A 23,389-nucleotide genomic window follows, 5' to 3' on the forward strand; every position below is an offset into this window, starting at 1 on the left:
TTCTGTCTCCAGCTCTTTCTTCAAAGAGTCCTGGTTTCTTTTACTAGAATATGGTATAAAAATCCACAATCTGAATGTCAGGTATCTCATTGCTGTAGGGTATCCTTGCATTTCAGCATCTCAATGAACAGGGCTAGGAAATATATCAATGTGTGCTGACTTATATATAGATACCTGCCTCTAATTATTTCTGTGTTTGCAATCTGCATCTGTGTTAAGATAAACAGTTGTTTGTGCTGATGCTTCTGACTCTAATTAAGAACCACAGACTTCATTCTAATCTTTGGGGTCTGAGGGATGGATATTTTAAAACTGTTTTATTATTAAGCAGAGTGCTCAGCTTCTGTTCTTAAAGATTTTCTTAGACAATTGATTGATTTTTGTTTTCCTTTCTTCTACTGTCCAGGAGTTTGAGTTTTGTAATGCAGCTTCTGTTAGGAACTGTGATAAACTGTGATAAATTCTAGACCACACATTTGTTATTTGTATTTGTTTTGTCTACTCTTCATCTGAAGTGTGGGTGAAAAACAAATTATCTTAAGATTTTCTTTTCTTTTCTTTCTTTCTTTCTTTCTTTCTTTCTTTCTTTCTTTCTTTCTTTCTTTCTTTCCTTCTTTCTTTCTTTTTGTCTTTTTGAGATGGGGTCCCCCTGTAGCTGGCCTGAAACTCACTATGTAGACCAGGCTGGCCTTGAACTCACAGAGATCCAACTGCCCCTGCCTCCCGCTTGCTGGAATTAAAGGCGTGGGACAGATTTTCTTAAAAAGTGTGTGTGCTTGAGAGAGAGAGAGAGAGAGAGAGAGAGAGAGAGAGAGAGGCAGGCATGTATGGTGTGCGTATAGATACACTTGCTTTTGCATGTCAGTATAGAAGTCAGAGGTTGACTTTGGTAACCTTCCTCAATTGCTTCTCCCCTTGAGGGTCACTAGAGCTCACTATTTTGGCTAGACCAGTAGCCAGCAAGCCCCTGAGATCTGCCTATCTCTAACCCTGCATCTTCCAGACTTCGGGTCAGGTGCATCCCACCATGCTTGGCCTTTATGTGGGTGCTGGGGATCTGAACTCAGGTTCTCAAACTTGTACCATGAGTGCTTTATCTACTGAGCCATTTCCCCAACCCTAAAAACAAATTATTCTTCCTCTTCTTCCTCCTCCTCCTCCTCTTCTTCCTCTTCTTCTCCTCCTCCTCCCCTTCTTCTCCTTCATCATCATCATCATCATCTCTACCCTGAACTGAATGCACCTTCAGCCTGGATTTCTGTTGGAGAAGGGGACTTAAGAGACAAAGCAGTTGTCAAGTTCCCTTAGGAGAAGCTATGCTTTCTGCGAAGTCCTCCTTTTTCATGAGAAACAACCTATTTAAGTCTGTGGCCAAGAACCTGACACTACCTGCTTGAACTTGACACCAGGGATTTGGCCCCAGGTGAACAGCTGTTCCTGACAACATTATTAAGCAAGCAAGACCCCATGGGAACAAGCAGTTCTTCCCAGGGTACCCATGTCAAGTGCTTTAACTGGAAGGACTTAGAGCATTGTAATGGGTCATTGTCCAATTAGGTGTTTACTCTGAAGGTAGCAATTATTCTTCCTTTTTCAAAAAGAAGTTGATTTGGGTTTTAGTTCCTCCCTCAGGTAAATTGATCTGAGACTTTGCTGCTTACAGAACTGTTAAAATGATTGCCTTGTCTGTGTTCCATAGACATTTTGGGTATTTAGAGAAAATACAAGCTAATAGGAGCATAACAAACTCTAATTATTCATCTCAGTGGTGCTTTAGGGAATGGGAGGTGTGAGAATCCTCTTTGTGGCATAGCAGCCTCTGCAAACGCCCAGCAGCCTTCCCCAGCTTGATCTGATGGGATGTTGTGACTGCTTTCCATTGCTTTTGGCTAGAATATCTTAAACATGTGGGATGGTTTTGACAAAAATAGTTCCACTAGGCATTCAACAGTCATCTCCTGCTCACTGTTGCTGTTATTGGTGGCCAGCTTGGTCTTAAAAAAAAAAAAACCCACTCTTATGTTAGTGTGTGTGTGTGTGTGTGTGTGTGTGTGTGTGTGTATGCATGCACTCATATGCACATTCCTGTGCCCATGCATGCCACAGTACAAGTGTGGAGGTCAGAAGAAAACCTGCAGGAGTCAGTTTTCTTCTTGTACCATGTGGGTCCTGGGGATTGAACTCAAGGTGTCAGGCTTGGCAGCAAGCACCTTAATCTGCTGAGCCATCATGCCAGCCCTTGGTTGGTCTTTTAAACTTGATCTTGGAACATCTGAGGGAGAAAATGCAAATATAGGGCAAATATTTACATGAGGTGTTAAATTCCAAGGAGTAGGAGAATATAAAATCCTTAGTTCTTACTGGCGCTGAGTTTTGGAAATGTAATGTATATGCTAGGAATCACTGATTTGCTTTTGGAAAAGTTTGACTCGATTGGTTTTGTCTTCTTTTTCTTTTCCACTGTAAAATGGTGGCTGAGCACTAGCTATTTTATTTTACCCTCCATATGTTCTTCTTGATCCAGATCCTAAAGTCTTGATTTCATAGTGTCAGGTTGTGAATGGGATGGGATGCAGCATAAAAAGCAGCAACTCGGTGCTTTAGAGCCCACCCCTTGCCAGGATAATTCTCAAGGTTCCTAATGCATAAGAAGTTTCTGGGAAGCAGGCTAACACACAGAATCTTGGGATTGACCCAGAAGCCTTCTGGTTCAGTGGGTCTGGGATACAGAGTTCTTTGTATCTAATAAGCTCCAAATAATGAATGGTGTAGGTGAGTATTGATGCCCAAAGGGTTCATGACTGTCCTCAGAGGCTGTCTGGAGAGAGCTTAGGATTGTTGTGTAACACCGAGGGAGGTGGGCTCTTGGATGTTCTCACTCTATAGCCTTGTTTTTAGCATTAAGGTATTTTGTTTTTTAACTTAGATGTTTATGTTTCTGGGCAAATTAAGGCTTTTCTGTGTTTGCTCCAAGGTGCCTGAACATGTCTTAGAAGACATGGTTAGTATAGTTCATCTCCATGAACTCTGGCATCAGTGATTCTCCCACCCATATAATATATAATGGCAATACAAATTCAGCTTAAGAAGACTTAAATGAAAGTTAGTGTAAAAAAGGAGTAATGGAATTAATAGTGTTGGTATAATTAGGTACTCGTGGAGTAAAATGAAAGAAAATAAGTAGAACAAAGGTTAAATGTGAAACAATGAGCCATAAAGGTTAGAGAGAGCAAGTAAATTTTAAAAATTTTGGAACTAGAAAGAGCTGCTTAATCACGATATAAAACTCAGAAGGATAAAGTGAAGAATAAGCGTAACCGTGTAAAAACTTCTATGTGGCAAAAATGCCACCATCAAAGGCTAAGTACAAGTGACAAGTGAAAAATGTAGAAAATATTCCACAAAAAGCTAGATTTCTTAATATACATGGAATACTTATTAATAAGAGAAGAAAAGACAACACAAAACTAAACTAGGCAGGGAAAATTCATTGTATTACAGAAAAACATATCTGTGACTTAGGAAAAGTTATTTGCTATCCTTGAATTTTAAAAAATAACTCACAGTTACTCAGAGGTTTTTTTGAGACAGAATCTCCCTGAAACCCCAGCTGGCCTAGAGCTCACGATCCTCAATCTTCTCCTGCCTCTGCCTCTTGAGTGCTGGGACTTAAGGGATGCGTCACCACGCCTGGCTAATGTAAGTTTTTAAATCAAGAATAAGCACAGACTATGAAGCAGTTCTACCCTTGGGCTATTTACAGGAATGTTCTTAGTGAGTGGCTGACCCAGCTGCGGCCCCCCTACCTGCCTATGGAATACTGCTCAGGGCTCGAAGCCTCCCTGGCATTCGCATCATGACCTCTGTCCTCTGGGAATTCTGTAAGAAAATGGTGCCCGTGTTGTCACCTTTGCTGAGACAGCTCTGTGCAGATTTAATCAGGAGACCCTGAACTGACTGACACTTGCTGTGTGCCAGGCGCTGTTCTGAGCATTTCCTAACACCAGCATTCTTAGTCCTGGAGCTATAAAGTCTGGTGGGATGAGTGCAGGAATAAGACCCAAGCGAAGTGGACATCGAGGGCCATTACCCTTTTGGACCTTGAGCAGTGCTTGGTGCCTGAGCCTGTTCACCTCCTTACCTGGGTACTTTTGTCTAGGCTACTTTTGAGTACTTCTGGCCTAACACTCATGGCTAGAACACTGCTTTCAGGGAGGTAGAAAGGAAGGGATCAGATCAGTGGAGGAAGGAGCCTGGGAGCTGAGTACCTCCCACAAGAGCCCTCAGGAGGAGGAAGCACTGCTTTGCTTGAGACTCACTAAAATGACCCCCCTCCTCCCAAGTGAGGCTTCTGGGCTCCCTGGTATACCTGTTTCCCTTTCCTCTGCCATTGGGGATGGAGGCCCCGGACACTTAAACTAGTGCTGTTAGAGTGAGTCAGCTGCGGTGTTGCTGGGTAACACCCATGCACAACAAAACAAAGACCCCTATTGGGCAGCACAGGCCTGTTGAGAATTCTACAGCCCACAAGAATGCAGTGTCCCGACCTTCCTCCCCTGCTGAGTGCCTCTGGGTACAAGTGACCAGCTCAGGGCTTTCTGCCTAAGTTGAAGTGACACAGGACTGGCAGCCATCCAGACCTTGGTAAGACCCAGGCTGATGAGCATCAGAACTGGGCCCACAAGGAGCCTCCTCTTAAGCCTCCTCCCAGCTTGGAAGGGTAGGCCAGCATCTACCTCCAGGACATGTTGACATCAGCACTGACCAAACTCTTGACTTCCTCTTCTTTTGTGGATGGTAACTGAGGTGATTTGTCATCCAGCATTAGTGTTTACTGATTGCCTCCTAGGTTCCAGGTACTATGAGAACACTAGAACAAAAGGGCTACAGGTAAAACCACCAAGGCTGTCCCTTGAAATGGGAAGTGATCATGTTTCCCTTTAAAAAGATCATTTGTATCTCTAATTTCTTCTTTCTCCAGGCATCTTTGTTTTGTTGTTTGTTTGGTGCATTTTTGTTTGTTTGGCAGAGTTTCAGGGAATTGAGACTGAACTCTTGCACTCTAATAACTTTCTGGGCTTGAGGGGGGGTTAAAAATCTTTTTACTGGGGCTGGAGAGGTGGCTCAGTGGTTAAGAACACTGGCTGCTCTTGAAGAGGAGCCAGGTTTGATTCCCAGCACCCACATGGTGGCTAATAACCATCTGTAACTCCAGTTACAGGGGATCTGACAACTTCCATGCACATTGCATGACACAGGTACACTTACACACATGCAGGCAATACACTCACACATATAAAATAAAAATAGTAAAAGAAAAAAAAAATTTTTGGTCTTTTTGAGACAGGGTCTCCCTGTAGCCCTAGCTGTCCTGGAACTCACTATGTAGACCAGGCTGGCCTTGAACTCACAGAGATCCGCCTGCCTCTGCCTCCCAAGTGCTGTGATTAAAGGCGTGTGCCACCACGCCCAGCAATAAAATTTTTTTTAAATCTTTTTACCATGTATTGTGGTATGCATCTGTAATGCCAGCATTTTGAAGCATGAGGCAGGAGGATTGCCCTAAGTTTTAGGCCAGCCTGTGCTACATGTCAAGAGCCTATCTCAAAAAGTAAAGAGGAGAGGGGAAAAAAAGATGAATCCCACTATTAGCCTTTATAGTTTAAGCAGTTAAGGAAGCCTAGTGAGTAGATAATTTGATTGCAGTTACTAGACTAGTACACCTCTTCTCTAAGTCTGGTCGCTTAGGAACAAGAAAGAATGGGTGTAAATTGTGTCAGAACGTTTATTGTCCACATTGGGCTGGATCCTAACACACCCCTATACACATCGTCCAGTACTTACATTGTTGGGGAAGAAGATAGAGCTGAGCAGAAGTGGGCCCTATGTTCTCTCCAGCCAAGGAACCCATCATGTTTGTCAATGAGACAAGCTCCCTGTACATGCTGTTGGATAATCCCATAAAGTCAGCAGGCATATTGGGATATCTTAATGAGCTAAATGCTCACTAAGAGCTGGCACATACCAGGCTCCACTCTCCGAGTCTACCTGCATTAAGATTTTACTTAAGTGAGGCTGCAGTGTATGGTACAACATAAACAAGTCCTTTTCAAGATCAGGCAGCTGCCTAAGACCCAGAGAACAGGAGTAATCATGGAAACCTGTCTGAATATGGGAAAAGAAAGTTCTAGAATATCTGAGAATGTGAATGCCAGGTGGTCACCAAATCAAGAGGGAAAGGTGGTGAGGTATAAGTGGGAGCTGGAGACAGACAGACCTAGGATCAACCATGGCTCTATCACCCCACCACTCTGGCAAGATCAGGACCCATTGGGATCCACAGTTATCCACTTTCTAAAGCACCACTCTGAAAACATAAGGCAATGCAGAGTCCAGTATGGTGCCTAGCAGAAGGGACCCATTGGGATCCACAGTTATCCACTTTCTAAAGCAGGCAGAAACCTGTCTTACAGGACCACTCTGAAAACATAAGGCAATGCAGAGTCCAGTATGGTGCCTAGCAGAATACTGCCCAGCTTTTTCTACCAACCCAGAGTCTTCATGTTCCTGAGATTAATTCCAGAGGTCAAGGAGTAGTGAATTTTGGAGACTAAGCACTCCAGACATGTCATGTTGAATGCATAGCCCATGCCCCAAATACGACAAGCCATTTTCCCAAGTATCAAGTCTATTTAATGACTGAATTGGGATTTAAACTCAGGACATCATCTGCCTCCAGCAGACCCAAGACTGATGATTAGAGCTGGGCCTTATTCAAAGCTCCTGATATTTCACTATGAAGGTCATTGACAGATGCTCTTGGTTTGCCCCAGATAATTTTCTCCTAAAAAAAGAACTGATTTGGGAGAACTGATTTGGGGGCTCTTGCTTTAGATCAGTTCCAAAGTGCCTTCACTAACCTCCCTGGGTGTGTTAGTTTGCTGGAGTTGCTATAACAAAATGGCACCCATTGAGTGACTGATGTGGGAGAAATTTCTTCCTCACAGTCCTGGAGGCTGTGAGTTGATCAGAGTGCTAGCAAGGTGGATTTTGTTCCAGTGCCTCCTCTTGGCTTGGAGGTGGCTGCCATCTTACTGTGTACCCACATGCCCTCTTCTTTGTGTGTGCATGCAGAGAGAAAATGAGTGTTCCCCTGCCTTTTTAAAAAAAATAAGGACACTAATCATATTGTATCTGGACCCTATCCTACGACTTCATTTAAGCTTAATTATCTCCATATAGAGAAGGTAGAGCCTGTTCATCTCATAGTCACATAGTAGATTAGGGGATCAACATGGAGATTTGGTAGGGATGCCATTCAGTCACAACACTATGTTGTGTGTTTGTCCCTCCATCCCTCGTGAGCCATTCTCTTCTGAACTGTTTCAAACAGGTCTGTGGATGATAAAGAATATGAACTGTTAAATATATAAACATGAAGTGACTCCTACTGTCTGGTCTCCTTTACAGTTCTTCTGGCTGGCTACCTATTAGCCAAATCCAAGAAATGTAGCAAGAGCCTGAGTTCGTATCGTTTAGTGTGTTGGTAATTATGAGAAGAATGATAGCAAAGAGCGTGAGTGAATCAGAGTCCTTCATTCAGAAAGTGAATGCGAACAAAGTTTCTTTGATTGCTGGACATTTGAATGAGGAACAGAAACAGTGAACCTTTGACATTCTGGTGTTTCTGAAAGAGAGCTATATAAAGTAATATGTTTTGAGGAAAACTGTTTCTTAAGAAACTTTTAAGTCAATAACACTTTTAAGTAAATAGCATCTCACTGTAGTTTAACTTTCATTGTTGATGATATACTATCCTCTTGATTTTTGTTCAGTTACAAAGCTGATAGAACCATTTGTGTATCAAAACAAAACAGAACAGAAGACATCCATGGTCCCGACCTAAGACATGCAACTGGGGAAACAGTCTCACAAACGATGCTGGGACACTGTAGTATGCTCAGGCTGTTTGAAGGGCAGAGCAGCTCTGTCAGACAAAGGCACTCAGTACTGGGCTCTATGGGAGGCCAGGTGGACAGCTGCCCAGTGAACAAGGAGGGCATGCAGAGAGAGGAGCAGATGTGAGTCCCAGGGACAGGCCCAAACATGCAAGTTTGTCTGGAATGTCTGTCAGCTCAGGATGAAGGCCCTGGGACAGCGCCTGTGTGGAGACATTCCTGTTCTTGGTCCTGCCCACATGGCTTTCGGGCCTCATTCTCAACCCTGACCTTGACTGTGTGTTCTGATACTGGGACTGAAGCCTTTCCTGCATTCTCCAGCTATTCTGCTTCTCCATTCTTGCCCTTTTCCCATGAAGGAAGGGCCCTGGTTCTGGTTCTCATTCTTCATCCTGACCTCTCAGCCAGTTGGTTTCCAGCTGTTTTACAAGGTATGGCCTTAGGTAGCCAAAAAACAACCCACAACCCATGAGTAATGCTGACAGTAAAGGGTCACGCAGAATAGGATCAGCTTGAAAGAGGGTGAAGGAGGAGATCTGAGTCTACACCTTCCAGCTTGTAACGTTTTTATGATTCTGTATGTAGCATGGCCTAAAAATTCTAAAGTAGGTTTTTGCCATCAAAATTGGCTGGCTCGTGCTGATACCTTGACTTGGATGAGCTAGCCTCAGTTTAACTGTTTCAGTGCCTGCTGCAGTACCCAATATATAGCAGACACTCACTATCTGTTGAAAAGAGTGTTCAAAACACTGGATACCATATCCGTCCCCCCAGTTAGTCATAATTGCAGGAGGCCAGTGGTAGCAGCTTTCAACCTGTGTGTCTGTGCCGTGGCTTCTGAAACAGCTGGAAGAGTTCCCATATGTTCATCACTGTATGTGACTGAATATAGTCTCTCTTTCCCAAGACCCTTTTCTCAGGATGCAGTCACATCATTCTGACACCAACCAGTGCCTTATAGTGCTGTTCTATTCTGCTATAATCTAAAGTCTGTGAAAACCCCACCAGCTGAGAGGTTCAGTGTCACATTATGCCCTATTTCATACTACAGATTACAGGGCTCCTATGACCTCCTCCACATTGTAGTTTGCTTGAATGAACGCAGGAAAGCATGGGAAACAGGCAGGGATGGTGTTAGTAATATAGTTTTGTTATAAAGGCTGCAACTCAGCAACAGCCAAATGGAAGAGAAGAGTGGTCTGAGGGGAGAAGTGGAAGAGCTTCCAGCTCTCTTTTAGTGCTGTGTGTTCACTAACCTGGGGCTCTCAAAGCCTCCTGTTCAAAAGTTTTTTAGTTTTTATTTTGTTGTTTTGTTTTGTTTTATTCTAGGCTTCATTATTTAGTCCTATTTGGTTAAGTCTCCAGCCCAGAGGTTGGAAACGGGGCTGGAGGTTCTAATCCTCTAACCTCATGCTTGGTTTCTCTGGCAACCAGCCCAGTCCCATAGCTATCTGGAGGCATCACACTATCAAATTCAGGTGTGGTCAGCAGGGGCTCTTCATAACAAGAGACTTTCTTGTCAGAAACTTGCCAATTTGGGGGAGCTCTGTGCTGAGGAATCCCAGTCAAAGACTTAATTTTTTTTTTTTTAGTTAATTTATTTTGTGTGTGTGCATGTATGTATGTATGTGGGCATGAGCATGCCACAGCATATATGTATGTAGGTCATAAAACAACTTATGGAATCTGGTTCTCTCCTTCCACCATGTGAGTTCTAGGGGTCCAGCTCAGACTTGGTGGCAAGCACCTTAATTTTACCCATAGAGCCATTTCACCAGCCCATGTACTTTTTATTAAGCACAGTAATGAGTACATTTTGGCAGACTCAAGAGTGGTCAGTCCTTCTGTTTGTACTGGAGGACCTTCCACTGGCCTTCCAGACACTACAGATACTCACTTTCACACTGGAAGGAAAGAAGAGGCTTCTGGAACTCGTTCCTCTCCACATGGGTACCAGGCCATAGGCATCCACCTCTCTCTCTCTCTCTCTCTCTCTCTCTCTCTCTCTCTCTCTCACACACACACACACACAGTTTTTAAAAGATATATGTAAATACAGGCTGGGGATATAATTCAGTGGCAAAGCTTCACATGCCTGAGACCCTGGATTTGATACCCTAACAATATGAACCAGCATGTGCACACATGCACCAACAAATCATGTTTTACAGATCTGAATTGGCTTTTTTTGCAATCGTAGGATCAGGCAGCAATCTCCTCCTCAAAAGATAGCATGCTCCACCCACCAGCCAATCAGGTTATGTTTCCAACCAGAGAAAAGGAAGTGAAATACAGAAAAGGAAATGATTGGTTATAGTTCCTGTCTGTCATATTTGAACATGGTTCAAACAGTTGTGATTGACTGATTCTTGTTGTAAGAGTAGGCTATAGTCTGTTTACACAGCAAGCTAGGTTACAGTTCAACATCTGTGGCCAAACAAAATGCATGGATGTGTGCATGTATGCATGGATGTATGTATGCATGGAGATGAATGTAGGCCAAACTTAATAATTCTAACAGGTGGATGGAATCTACTCCTCCCACCATTCTACCTTGTCTTGTTGATAGTATGAGATATCTTGAGCTCTACATATTTTTTCCTATGGTAATGATGGAAAAAACAGTCTGGAAGATGGATGGCAGTGGATAGTTGTACTCTTAGAGTCTTAGAGGAACAACATGGGCCAGTTAGAGGGACCAAGAAGAAATACTGCTTGCATTTCTTATTAGCAGTGTCATTCTGGGCACTTAATGGGACTCATTCTAAACATGAAAGCAGCCTGAAGTATGCTTTTCTTCTTCCTCTATTTCAAGGTCCAGAAGAACTGGTCTTGCTATGCTTACTGTCATCCAATTTCAGATTACATCACACACACTTTATTCTTACCTTAATCCTGGCAAAATCTGTACTGCTTTATCCCACAGTTGGATGGTTCCAAAGGCAAGTTGAGGAGGCTTTGTAATCATGTGTGGTTTCCCCTCTCCTGGATTCTCTGAGGCTTGTGTGATTGCCAGGTGCCCCAACCCCATGCACAGTTAGAAAGACATAGGTGACAGTTCACCTTAACTGCCTCATATTTGGACAGAGGCAAGCCTTGCCTTATTTTTATGTGTGATTTGATACCTTTATCAAGGATACAGTCTTCTTCAGAAAGAAATTTAGAAAGATTGTGGTAACATGAACTAAATTGAATAGAAAAAAAAAAGCCTTTGAGAACCTTTTGAGTTTAAAGGTTACTGCCACCCAAAACTCAAGAGTAACCTCTGTCCTAGGCCAGGGCTTGTCTGTTAAGGACAGTGAAGAGTATCCTACAATGTCTGCAGTAAGGAAAACTCAGGAAGTACCAACTCCCAGGGATAGGCTCAGGAGGTTCCTCTGTCTGGCTTAACCTTGGGACAACTGCCCCTAGTGTGGCAGAGTCTAGCTGGACCCTTTTCCAGCTGGGACATGGAAAGTCTTCTGTCTTACAATTTGGGCTTCATAAGGAATTTGAATGCCAAGATGTACTTTCCATGGTAACTTTGCAAACCAATCAAAAGCACTTATGTGGCAGCTGAAAGGAGAGAAGGCACAGGAAGGAGATGAATGCAGTCTTCTCACTCTTTCCTTCCCAGTTTCAATTTTGCGTCTCCTTCCCACTTTTTTCTGTAGGATCATTTTGGTCAACTCTGTTATCTCTTTGTTAGCACTACAAGAGTTTCCAGATTCTTCTCTCTAATCGCTTAGTCGCTAGTCATTTCTTGTGCTGTTTTCCATAATGGTGGAGATGTCCCTGTCACTTCGGAGGCCATTGGATATAAGACAGGTATGGTATGACTTCCTGCCTTCCTGCCACAAGTCCACTGGGCCCTCCTGTTTCTGTATGGCCACTCTGACCTTCTGTCCATTCATGTGTAAGCACCATAACACCCAAGCAATATTATATGTGGAACCTACCTTTAATAATATCAAAGAACAAGGGTACTCTCCCGCCTTGGACCTCTGCTTGGTGGGTCACTCACAAATTTTCACCTGTGTTCCACTTGGCTTCGAGGTCACACTTAAGATAACCCTCCAAGAAATTTCCCGAATTCCATTGATCTAAATGTATCATGTTCCATCGTTCTACTCCTACAGCAACTTGTGTTAAAATGTGGATTCAAATGGCCATGGATGTGTTTTGTCTCTAGTCTAAAATGTACATCCTAGAAAGTGGGGACGGTGTTTGTCCTAGCACCTGAAAGAGGGTCTGCATTCAAGAGCTGTTGAATAAACATTCACTGAATAAACACAGACTTTTGGAGAATAAAATCTGTCTTTTTAAATCTTTGGAGACACCATAGCATCGTCACATTGAAAATACATGAATCAATTCCTTTTTAGGTTGTTATATCCTAAAACCTTTGTAAACAAAACAAAACAAAACTCCTTTGAAACGTTAGCATCTAGCCATGCCTTACTGCACCACCATGGCCATAAGATTTTCATTTCTAACCATCAAATCATGCCACATATTTTGTTCATGAAAGATGATAGAGTTGTCTCTCAGTATCCCCTGAGGTAGGTTCTAGGAACCGCTTGGGCTACCAAAGTCTACAGGTGCTCAAGTCCCATAGTATTTGCACAGAAGTTACACACACACAGACACACAGACACACACAGACACACACACATACACACACACACACACCCCTGTATATTTAAATCATCTACAGATTACTTTTAATAATGCTGTGTAAATAACTATTGTACTGCATCGCTTAGAGAGTGATGTCAACGGGAAGTTTGCACTCATTCAATACAGACACCTTGTTTTTTGATCTGCAGTTGGTTGAGTACAAGGATGTTGAACCTGAAGATATGACAGGACTGCCATATATGAAGTATGTCACAAAAGCTGAGTGCACGTGTATTAACAGTATCATTGTTGCTAATGTTGGGTCATGTGATGGGAACGAAAGGTTGAAACCAGTCTGCCTGAGTGGTTTGTGCTAGGATAGCTTCCGTATAGACTACCATAGACTGGTTAATTGGGCAGAAATTTATGGACTCACAAATACAGAGCCTGGAGAGTTCACTGTCAAGACAGCAGCAGGCTTGGTGATTCTAAGATGTTGCTGGTAACCCTTTGTCGTCTGCAAGGGAAAACACATTATTTTCACAAGTGGAAGGGCAAAGAGTGAAAAGGAGGTCGGACTCTCCCTTTCATGAAAGCACAATCCCGCCCCTGATTATGGAACCCTCTAGCTTAATCTCCTCTTAAAAACCCCACCTCTCATTACTTTTAATAATGGCAATTAAATTTCATCATGAGTTTTGAAGGGGACATTGAAACCTGGCTCAGGTTTTGAAGGGGCATTTCCCTGGCTCTGCAAGCTGAAATATACATAGGCAATTCTCGTAACCGTTTTCTCTCCTGTCCTAGAATTAATTTCTTTTGTGGAAATGGGAGCCCTGTTTTATGTGTGTGTAGTTTGTCTCTGTGGTTGCCAGAGACCAGGTTCTAAGATGTATCTATACTGTTTTCAATACTTACTAAGCCATTGTTATTCTCTAGGAAAATAAGAGTCGTTTCCACAAGAGTTGTTTGTTTGGTCCCTTGAGCATTCATGTTTCACAAATGAGATTCATTCTCTGTGGGTTTGACCTCTTTTCCAGGGAGGTTCCCCTGAAGGATGCTAAGGAATATGCCGAATCCATAGGTGCCATCGTCGTTGAAACGAGTGCAAAGAATGCTATTAATATCGAGGAGCTCTTTCAAGGAATCAGTAAGTACCTGCGGTGATGTTTTTAGCCTAATTTAGCTTGCTTTTTATGCTTCAGGGAGTCAAAGGATAAACTCGTATAGCTCTGAAATAGAACCTTTCTGTGTGAATTTATCTGATTTTAGGGACAAACCCTGAAGAGCTTGGTTTGAACCCCCTACATGAGCCCCCTACAGCTATGCATGTGTTAACATTCATCTCTTTCATTCCAATTCTAAATTTCCATAATTCTGTGACTTAAGCTGTTCATTCTGTTTTGTGAACCAAAACAAAGCAACCATACCACAAGAGTAGAATTTATGTTTATAACTACATTTGTAATTATACCAGTAGTTAAAAATTATGTGTTCTATCTGGGTGTGATGGTACATGCCTTTAATCCCAGCATTTGGGAGGCAGAGGCAGGTGGCTCTATGAGATTGAGGCTAGCCTGGTCTACATAGTGAGTTCCAGTACAGCTGGAGCTTCAGGGAGACCCTGTTTCAAAAAAAAAAAATTTTTTTTTTTTGCATTTTGTGTAGTATATTTACAGGACTAGAGATGAACTAGATAATGATGAAGTAGAAGTTCAAAGTCACCCATTGAGTCAACTAACTCTAGGCAAACCAAATAAGGGAACTTTTAGCATTTTCTTTGGCCAGATGTTCGTCTACCAAAAAAATGCCTCCCCTCACGTGACCTGAAGTTGGAAATTGGGCAGGGGCATCATTTGTAATGATTGTTACATTCTGGTACTCTAAGTTATGACAAGTGACAGCTCCCTGTGGGTAGCCAACCCTGGGTCATACACTTCTTTCTCTTGACAGTATTTTCCAGTGAATGACTTTAAGCCTGTTCACCTGGTATGGCTGTGCTGATTCAGTTGTCTGCAGCCGTGAGGCACACATTTCACCTTCATAAGCTCTGGTCATGACATCATGTTCAGGCTTCTGTCTGAAAAGTGTCTGCTGACCCAGATCTGGGAAAACTGTGCTCACAGCCCTGGAAGTTCATCAGAATGCAATAGGAGACTGGGAGAAGTCCCCAAGTTCAGTGAGATGTCAGCATTGCATGGCCTGGGGACCCTCTGTGGGAGGAGCAGAACCCTTACCAGTTACCAGCCATCCTCAGATCTCTTGGTTCTGGGCAGTTCCAGAAGGGATGGGGACTGTTGGCCTTCTCCTCCACCTGAGGTCACTGCTGCTGGAATTCAGGGTCCTTGGCTCCTGGGACAGAGCTGATTTCCGTTTTACTGGTTCCAGTCTGTTACTTTGGATTCTGAGAAGCTACATTAGGGAAATTTTTGTTTGTTTGTGTTGGCCTGAAGGAGAATTCACTGGTGATGGAGAACCCTGACTTGGTTACTTTCACTATGGGAAAGCTGGTGAAACAAATATGTGAGAGGAGGCTCCTGGGCTTTCCTGTAGGCTGTGGGGCCTGTCACCACAGTGTCCCTGCTGCCTTCCCTTCTTGTACTCCTCAAGGATTTTTCCTGCTGTCATTTACCCCTGTAACAGAGAAACCTCAAGCTCATTGACCTGAGTGGTTAATCTTAATTGCTACTGTTGTCATTTGGTGTTGGACACCTCATGTTCTCACAATATCAACTCCTTCTGCAATGGGCTGTAGGAACAGATGCTCTCTGTACCTCTGTCACTCTGGGAGAGCCTGCAAAATTTGGTTTGAACTACGTGACTTTGATATTACCCCGGAGTCAGCTGATTCTTTTCTGGTGGTGTTAGGCTTTTCTGTTACGTTCAGCTATTAAGCATTTTATTTCTTAAGTGTTTTTGTTTGTTTGTTTTTGTTGTTGTTGTTGTTGTTTAAGATGGGGTCTTTGAGATAGGCTTTGAACTTATGGCAGAGCTCTTCCTTCTGCCTCCTAAACGCTGGGATTACAAGCATGAACCACCTTGACCTGCTTCAGCAGTTTTACTGAGCTACCTGACACTGTTATACTAACACCTCCCATTGCACAGCTTCATCTATTTCACAGAGCCTGCACAGAGTCTGCTTCCCAACATGAGCTCTTTGCCTCATGAAAGGCAGGGGTCAAACAGGAAGCTCTGTTTTTTTTGTGTGTGTATTATATTCGCCTCATGAGTTCTACATGAGCTAGGAAGACTCTCTGAACTTGATGAAAGTCATTACGAAAATTTTTTTTAAAAATCAAAGAAGGTCCTCAAAGAGAACAAGAAGCCTAGATAGTATTAACATCACAGCTTGAAGTATTTCTTTGTATGGCTCAGCCAGCATAAATCCCTTCCCATGTCAGGAGTCTTTGTGGTTCACAGTGATGAAGATTTTCAATAATTAATTCCTCAAATCTTGGTGGTCTGCATCATTTTGGGGAAAAAAATGTTATGCTTAAGCCTGAGGTATTTGTGGCTTCAAAGTCATTCCCACATAAGCCTCTGTCACCTCATCTTCCATGTCAAATAAACATGTTTCTTTCTGTGTATTATATTTAGTTATAAATGCTTAGCAAAGACAGCGTGCAGATCCATGCTGACTCTCTAGTCATTCTCTTATAGCCATTATCTATCTAGTCATCATCTTTCATCTATATGCCAATCCCACTTCCATCGATTGTCTGTCTCTGTGTATCACTGTCCATCTGTCCTTATCATCCCTGTATCCATCCATCCAGCTATCACCATCCACTTCTCTTTCCTATCCATCTCAATCCATATCTCCATCTCTATTCCAGTATCCATCTATTTCTGTCACCCTTGTATCAGTCCATCCATCATCTTCATCCACCCCCCTCTCTACCCAACTATCTCTTTCTATCTCAATTTCTCTACCTATCCACCTACACCTGTAAGCTCTAGTGCCTTCCCTTCACCTCTTTACTTCTTCAGGCAACTCTTCACGAAAGGGTCTTGTAGCCTAACTGCAGGTCAGTTTAAAACAGCATTTCAAATATGCCTGAATACCCTGCAGCAGACTCTTCGCTTCCTTTTCTCTGTTCCATGTGCTCCTCCCCAAGCTTAAAATAGAGCTGGATATTGCTGACACCTATGCTCCCAAAGCAATGTTCCAGAGATAAACATGCCCGGGAGAAAAGATGCAATAAAAACCAAAGAACAAGTAGCGAGAATAACAGACTTTAAAAAGGTGTGCTTTAATGAAATTAATTCACACTGACTCGGATGAAGAGACAAATGCTCCTCTTTTGTATCCCTGGAGTCTTCATAAACCAGAAACCAGACAACTGTGTTTTCTGAACACAAGCCAATACATTTTCTAACTGCAAACTGTTTACTAAAATGCTGTATCTTATTGAAGACTGCAGCTGCCTTCTAAAGGATCTTGCTGCCACCCAGCCCTGACTGGTTCAGGTGCAGTCTACCCTACGCCGCCTCATCCTCTGACTGCTGTTCTTTCAGGTGCCCTCCTGTAAGGCACACTTTTAGATGTGCTTTATCCTGCTGTGTATGGCTCTTTCTCTTCTGTACATTTCTATCCAGGGGGTTGTTCATTTTTCTTACTTGGGTTCTTAATACTTTGAATTTGAACATTAAAGATTTTCTCTTTGAGTTGAAGTATGAGAAGAAATATTCTTGGGTAAGAATATAATTGTAACTTGATTTAAAAAATTTTTATATGAAAACACAAAGAATATTCTGTTACTGCTTAGCTACTGCAGTGTTAGAAACCCAGAACGAAAGATGTGAATGCCTTCTGTATGCCCTGCACTCTGCTTCACTCTAGACCACAGCAGGAAACCCAGGGTTCAAGCTCTGGGACTTCAGCTCTGCTCCTTTACTTCTTCCTTGGTAGTTGCTGGCCCTGGCCAGAGTGGATGCCCCTCTCTCTCTTCTTGAAAACCTTTGCTTTCAGGTCCACTTCAATTCTTCTTCCTTCAGGGAGCCTTCATCTGTTCCAGCTCTCCCTGGTGGTATTAGCCATGAACATGAGCATATTAACAGTTTCTTTTGCCATTTTGACATGTGAATATATTCAATTTTTACATGATATTCTCCCCCCACCCCAGGTGTGTGTGTGTGTTCATTCTTCTCTAAAAACTGCAAGTTCTTTAGCAGCAGAAATTTTTCTTTCACATTCTTAATGAAGCTGGTACTGGTAAATAGTTTTGAGCTAAACTCAGAGTTTAAATTCAGATCTCTTTTCTATGCCAACTTAATGTTGAATAATGCCAATAAATTGAACAAGTCTAGGTTCTCTTGGTTCATTTATTCAACAAAAGCATAGTACTCACTTGCATGCATTTGATGCCATGATAGACATGGTAAACAAAAGGCACTGACAGTCAAGTGGGGAAGATGGGCTGTAGGCACAAATAGGTATATGTTTATACTTTGCGATAAATGCTGTGAAACCAAAGAGCAGAGATCATAAGCGAGAATGGCAGATAAGGACTTTAGGCTGGGTGAAGGCCTCCCCAAGGAAATGGATAAGGTGGAGCTGAAAACTGTGAGAGGCCAGTTGGACAGCTCAAGAAATGCTCCAAAGCAGATTTCCCAGTGCCACAGTAGTTAAGTCCCCGAGGTGGAAACTGATGTGTTGGGGTCATCTGGGGACAATAGTGATAGAGGTTGGAGACAGGGCCTTAAAATGAGGAAAGGGTGATAGTCCCAGTGTTGTGTCCTTTTTCACCAATGTGTCCAGCTATATGGTAATCTTATAGGGGTTAGATAGTTGTCTGTTAATGACCTTCAAGGCTTTCAGAATGGCATGTCTTAACACAGGGCCAAAAATATGATTCAGATCCCATCCTTTTGACATGTAATCAGAGTCGTGAAGTTTCAGTTCCTGGTTTTCCAGGCTGCTGATTATAAGGGAGGGGTCCATCCTCAATGACCTTCAAGCCTGCTAATATCTAACTAGCTACCTATTTGCTTGTTTTTGTTTTTTTTTTTTAAGTACATACAGTTCCGAGACTCAAGCATATTGGCTTGGAAGAATCAGAATAACGTGTTAATAGGAAAGACAGTGATGTGTCTTGCTCTATAATCACTGTTGCACAGTGTGTCATCTGCTCTAAGTCCACTGGATTTTTGTAATGCTGTAGGTAGTTACTTGGTTTAGAACATGTTAAAGGAATTTGAAAGCAAAACAAAACCTTTGAAAGTTTTTTAACAGCACAGCAAGCTGTCAAATGAAGATAAGGCCAGAGAAAGGACAGTTCCTTCTTTACCACCAAAAAAGTTAATTCAGCAAATGTCATCAGAGATTATAATACTAAGAGCTCCCCAACCCCAGCAATTCTAAGAAATTCTTTGTCAGGAGAGCAGGCACAGTGTAGTCAACCCGAAGTGTTCCTGAGTTATTTTCAGGACCCTCAAGGATACCAAATCTCCAGGTGTGTGAGTCCCTTATATTAAAAAAAATACTGTCATGTTTGTATATGAGCACTCATTCCCCTATATGCTACATTATCTCTAGATTATTTATACTCAAAGCAAAGTAAATGCCATATACGTGATTGTTTTACTGCATTGTTTAGAGAATAACGACAAGAAAGAGGCTGTCTGTATTCATTACAGACATAGACATCTTAGACCCAACTATATTTTGGTGGACAGTGCAACCAACCATGAATCAAAACCTGCAGAACCAGCTGGGCATGGTGGCACATACTCTCAGGAGGCAGGCAGAGGCAGGAGGATCTCTGTGAGATAGAGGCCAGCCTGGTCTACATAGTGAGTTCCATACCTGCTGGGGCTGCAGGGAGGCCCTGTCTCTAAACAGAACAAAACAACAACAAAACGACAACCCTCCCCCACAAAATAAAAAAAATCCCAAGGAACAGGCAGATACAGGGACCAACTATAATAATGCTTCACATATCTGTCCCTTGCTGTTGTTGTAACTGCTAAGATGTGTGTTAGCTTGTTGGTGTGCCATTCATCCTATGAAGCAGGCTCTGCTCTCATCCCTGTTTTACCATGAGGTACGGGCTTTTGACTTGCTTTGTGTCTCATAGTGAGAGGTCAGTATGAGAGAGCACCGGGCTTGGAGCACATGTTCCCAGCTCTAAGTCTGGACTGTGCCTTACTGCACACAGCAGTTTTTGGGTAGCATTATTCAGGGTAGTGGAAAATAGGAAATGACTAAACAGCAGAAGTTGAGAAATAGTTTGTTATTTAAAAAAATCATAATACACTAATATAAACAAGTGCTTAAAAATGAGGATGCAAATCTCATTACTAACCTAAAAAGACAAATTGTGGGTGAAACAAAATCTACAGAGCAGTGTATATAAAATGGTAATTTCATGTAATCAAACCATGTAACTTATATACAAATGACGTATTGTTACAAGACTCTTCTTTCTTGGGAAGTTGCATAATTAAATGCCAACTGCTATTTTGTAATGGTTAGATTCTAAGGAACTTCGGAAAAATGACTTTATTATGGAAAATGTCAAACATAGTGTACAAGTAGTTGTACACATAACCAGCGAGTCCCATCTCTATTCTGTACCCTCCCATCCCATATTTCTTTGAAGGAAGTCTCAGACATTAATTTCATCTGCAAATATTTTCAAATTAGTTAGGTAAACAGGCAAATTTAATAGTTGTCAGGTTGAGGGAAGGAGGAAGGGATGGTTAAGGCACAGGTGATTTTTAGGGCAATGAAATGACTCTTTTTGATGCTGTAATAATGGAGACATGCCATTAAACATGTATGAAAACCCATAGAATGAACATCAAGAACCCCATATAAACTGGGCTACAGTTAGCAGTAGTGGGTTAGCATTAGTTCATCAGCTATAACCAGTGCTCAGTACTAATTCGAGATGTCATCAACAGCAGGAGCTTGGAGATGAGAATGGAGAACTATATGGAACCAGAGTGTTCAGTATTGTCTCTAAATCAGAAATGGCTTTTAGAAAGTTTTTCAATTTCAGGATATGAGAGAGAGAGAGAGAGAGGGAGAGAGAAAGAGATTCTTTTGTGTTGTTTTTTAAAGATTTATTCGTGTGTGTGTGTGTGTGTGTGTGTGTGTGTGTACCATATATGTACATGTGCCCACAGAGACTAGAAGAAGGTGTTGGATCTCCTGGAGCTGGAACTACAGGAGGTTATTAGCTGCTTAGTGTGGGTGCTGGTAACCAAACTCATGTCCTCTGGAAGAATAGCAAGTGCTCTTAGCACCTGGGTTTGGTTTTTTTAAGTGAAGTTTGTCCCATTGAAATCTGACAACAGATTGTCCCTGACACCATTAGGTTGACAGTTTAAGGTGGTGATATCCCTTTACTTCCCTCTTTTGTAGCACAGCCATTGCTTTGGTGCCTTAGACATTTAAAAAATGTTTTTATTTTTTAATCAGCATATAATGGGTTAGATACCATTATGACATATTCAAACAAAGTGTGTTTTGTGGTTAGTTTTTAATTTGCAGTGCTGTGGCTCAAGCCATGGAAGGCAAGCACCCTACTATTGAGCCACATCCTTCTGTGGCTCCCTAGACTTGTAACTTCAGGATTCTAGAGTTTCTACTCTTGATTCACGGTTCCCATTTTTATTCAATTGTCATGTCCTGCCTGGTATTTCCCTATGGCTCTCTCTGACCCTTTTCTTTCTACTTTCTACTTCCCCTCTGCGGTTACTGTGGCTCTTATAATCCTGGACCTGAGCTTTTTATGGGTTTCCTACCGAGTATACCACCTGCCTCCTAGTCCAGTCCTTTAAAGAATCTTAACTCATTCCTCACCAGACTTTTTATCCTAACAGTCAGGTTTTCTAGGAATTCTATTCTTTTTTTTGGTCTTTTTGAGACAGGGTCTCCCTGTAGCTGTAGCCCCAGCTCTCCTAGAACTCACTATGTAGACCAGGCTGGCCTTGAACTCACAGAGATCCGCCTGCCTCTGCCTCCCTAGTGCTGGGACTAAAGGCGTGCACCACCACCACACCTGTCCTAGGAATTCTATTCTAGTATCATCTCTGTCATTGTGGCCAGAGGACAGTTGTCTGGAGTGATCCCTGGTCACTGGTGTGCACTGTTCTACAGCCTTAAGATAGTGTTCTGTGAGAGTGATCCCCTGAAGCATTCCACAGAGACCCTCCCTCTCTCAAAGAAGAGGTCTGGGGTTCATTATCAAGAGTAAATCATGCCGAGCCCTAACTCACTTATCAGGCCACCAGTCCAGATGATTTGGAGTATCAGGGTCAGCAACAGAATCACATAGCAACTTCCAGAAGCACTGACACCACATGAAAGAGAGCCAGGTCATTAGAGAATGGAGTGAAAGGCAAAGGGACAGACAGCAAAACTACTCCAGAGGAGTTAAAGAGTGCACAGGAAGTGTCTGGCCCACCGTATAAGCAAAGAACAGCTACGGGGAAACAGACTGGTTGGTTCTCGGTGTGTAGGGCTCTGCAGCCCCAGCCAAGCCCTGCTAAACTCATAGGCTTGGAATTTTGTTTCCACATCTTGCATTCCTAAGGAAGCATTGGTAAAACCTGTTTTTCCCCTGGACTGTCAACTTTCAGGAAAACTGAACAACAACAAAAATAATAGGTCTTTTTAACTTCCCCAAGAGACTTTTACACAGTCCAAACCGTACTAAAATAAACATGTTGGCCCAGGGTTTATGTTCAAGAACAGCTTGTTGTGGAAGTTGCATGCTTGGAGGATACTTTGCAGGAGTAGCAACATCCAGAGGATGCTTAGAGCCTGTGTAGATGTCATCTGTGTGTTTTAGCTCAAGTCTGCCCAGGTAAATAAAATTGAGTGAACAGTGTCTCAGGATATCTCCTTGGTGCAGAATGCTCTGGCCACTTTCCAGAACCATTCTTTTGTTTAAGAACACTGACCCTTTCAGTAAGTTCTGAATGCCTCAAAGCATAGTCTGAGAGCTGGCGCTCACTTCCACAGTGTTGTTTGCGCCTGTCTTTAGGGTGGTCTCTAGGGTGCTTGGCTCTGGCTGTGATTTGGCTGTTCTCTGTCTTACTTTAAATAGAATCATTTCCTTTTCTCACACTGTTTGAGGTTGGAGCTATGTGATGCACCCAGGTAGCTATGTGATGCAGACAAGCAGGGTTCCCATCCTCCTAACTGAACCCTGGAAATCAATGATGCCCCTTGGCTATGAACATTGGGCATTTCTTCCCATTCAAAGACCATTAAGCCCTGCTCAGAACTCCCTTCATCATCCTTGGACTCCTCCATATTAGTAACAGCCAATATTATGTAGTTATCCAGCTACTGTCTCATATTCTTTTTATAGGTTAGGAAAGAATTGCTCAGAGATTTTACATAACTGGTCCAGGTTCATTTAACTGGGTAACTGACTCTCAAATCTCAAAACGCTTTCTACCTAAAGAGAAAATGAAGTCTGAGAAAACTACAGTAATTCTGCCTCTGAGAAATACAGCAGTCCTCCTTACCCATGGTTTCAGTCGCTCTTCAGTCAGCCACACAGTTGGAAAACACTAAATAGAAAATCCAGAAACAAAAAATTCATATTTTTATAATTTTTAATATGATATGCTATTGTAATGCTTCTAATTTATGGTTTATTTCTATTATAAATCTCTTACTGTGCCTAATTTCTTTTTCTTTTTTCTTCTTTTGAGACAGAGTCTCCCTGTGGCCCCAGTTGGCCTGAACTTGCTATGTAGACCAGGCTGGCCTAGATCTCATAGAGATCTGCCTGCCTCTGCCCCCAGAGTGCTGTGATTAAAGACATATACCACCATGCCCTGGGACTGTGTCTACTTTTTAAATGAAA

At 42.5% G+C, this 23,389-nt stretch overlaps 1 protein-coding gene across 1 annotated transcript in view; it reads left to right on the forward strand.

The window, feature by feature from the left end:
• The window catches only part of Rab31 (RAB31, member RAS oncogene family), a 137,349-nt gene that overhangs the window by 107,338 nt on the left and 6,622 nt on the right, over positions 1-23,389 (forward strand). Inside the window, exon 6 of the mRNA XM_008834676.3 lies at positions 13,598-13,707. Within this exon, the coding sequence (XP_008832898.1) occupies positions 13,598-13,707 (110 nt within the window). The remainder of the gene's footprint in view (positions 1-13,597; positions 13,708-23,389) is intronic.

This window comes from Nannospalax galili, unplaced genomic scaffold (assembly GCF_000622305.1).
Source record: "Nannospalax galili isolate Female #2095 unplaced genomic scaffold, S.galili_v1.0 scaffold155, whole genome shotgun sequence".
NCBI classification, from domain to species: Eukaryota; Metazoa; Chordata; class Mammalia; order Rodentia; family Spalacidae; genus Nannospalax; species Nannospalax galili.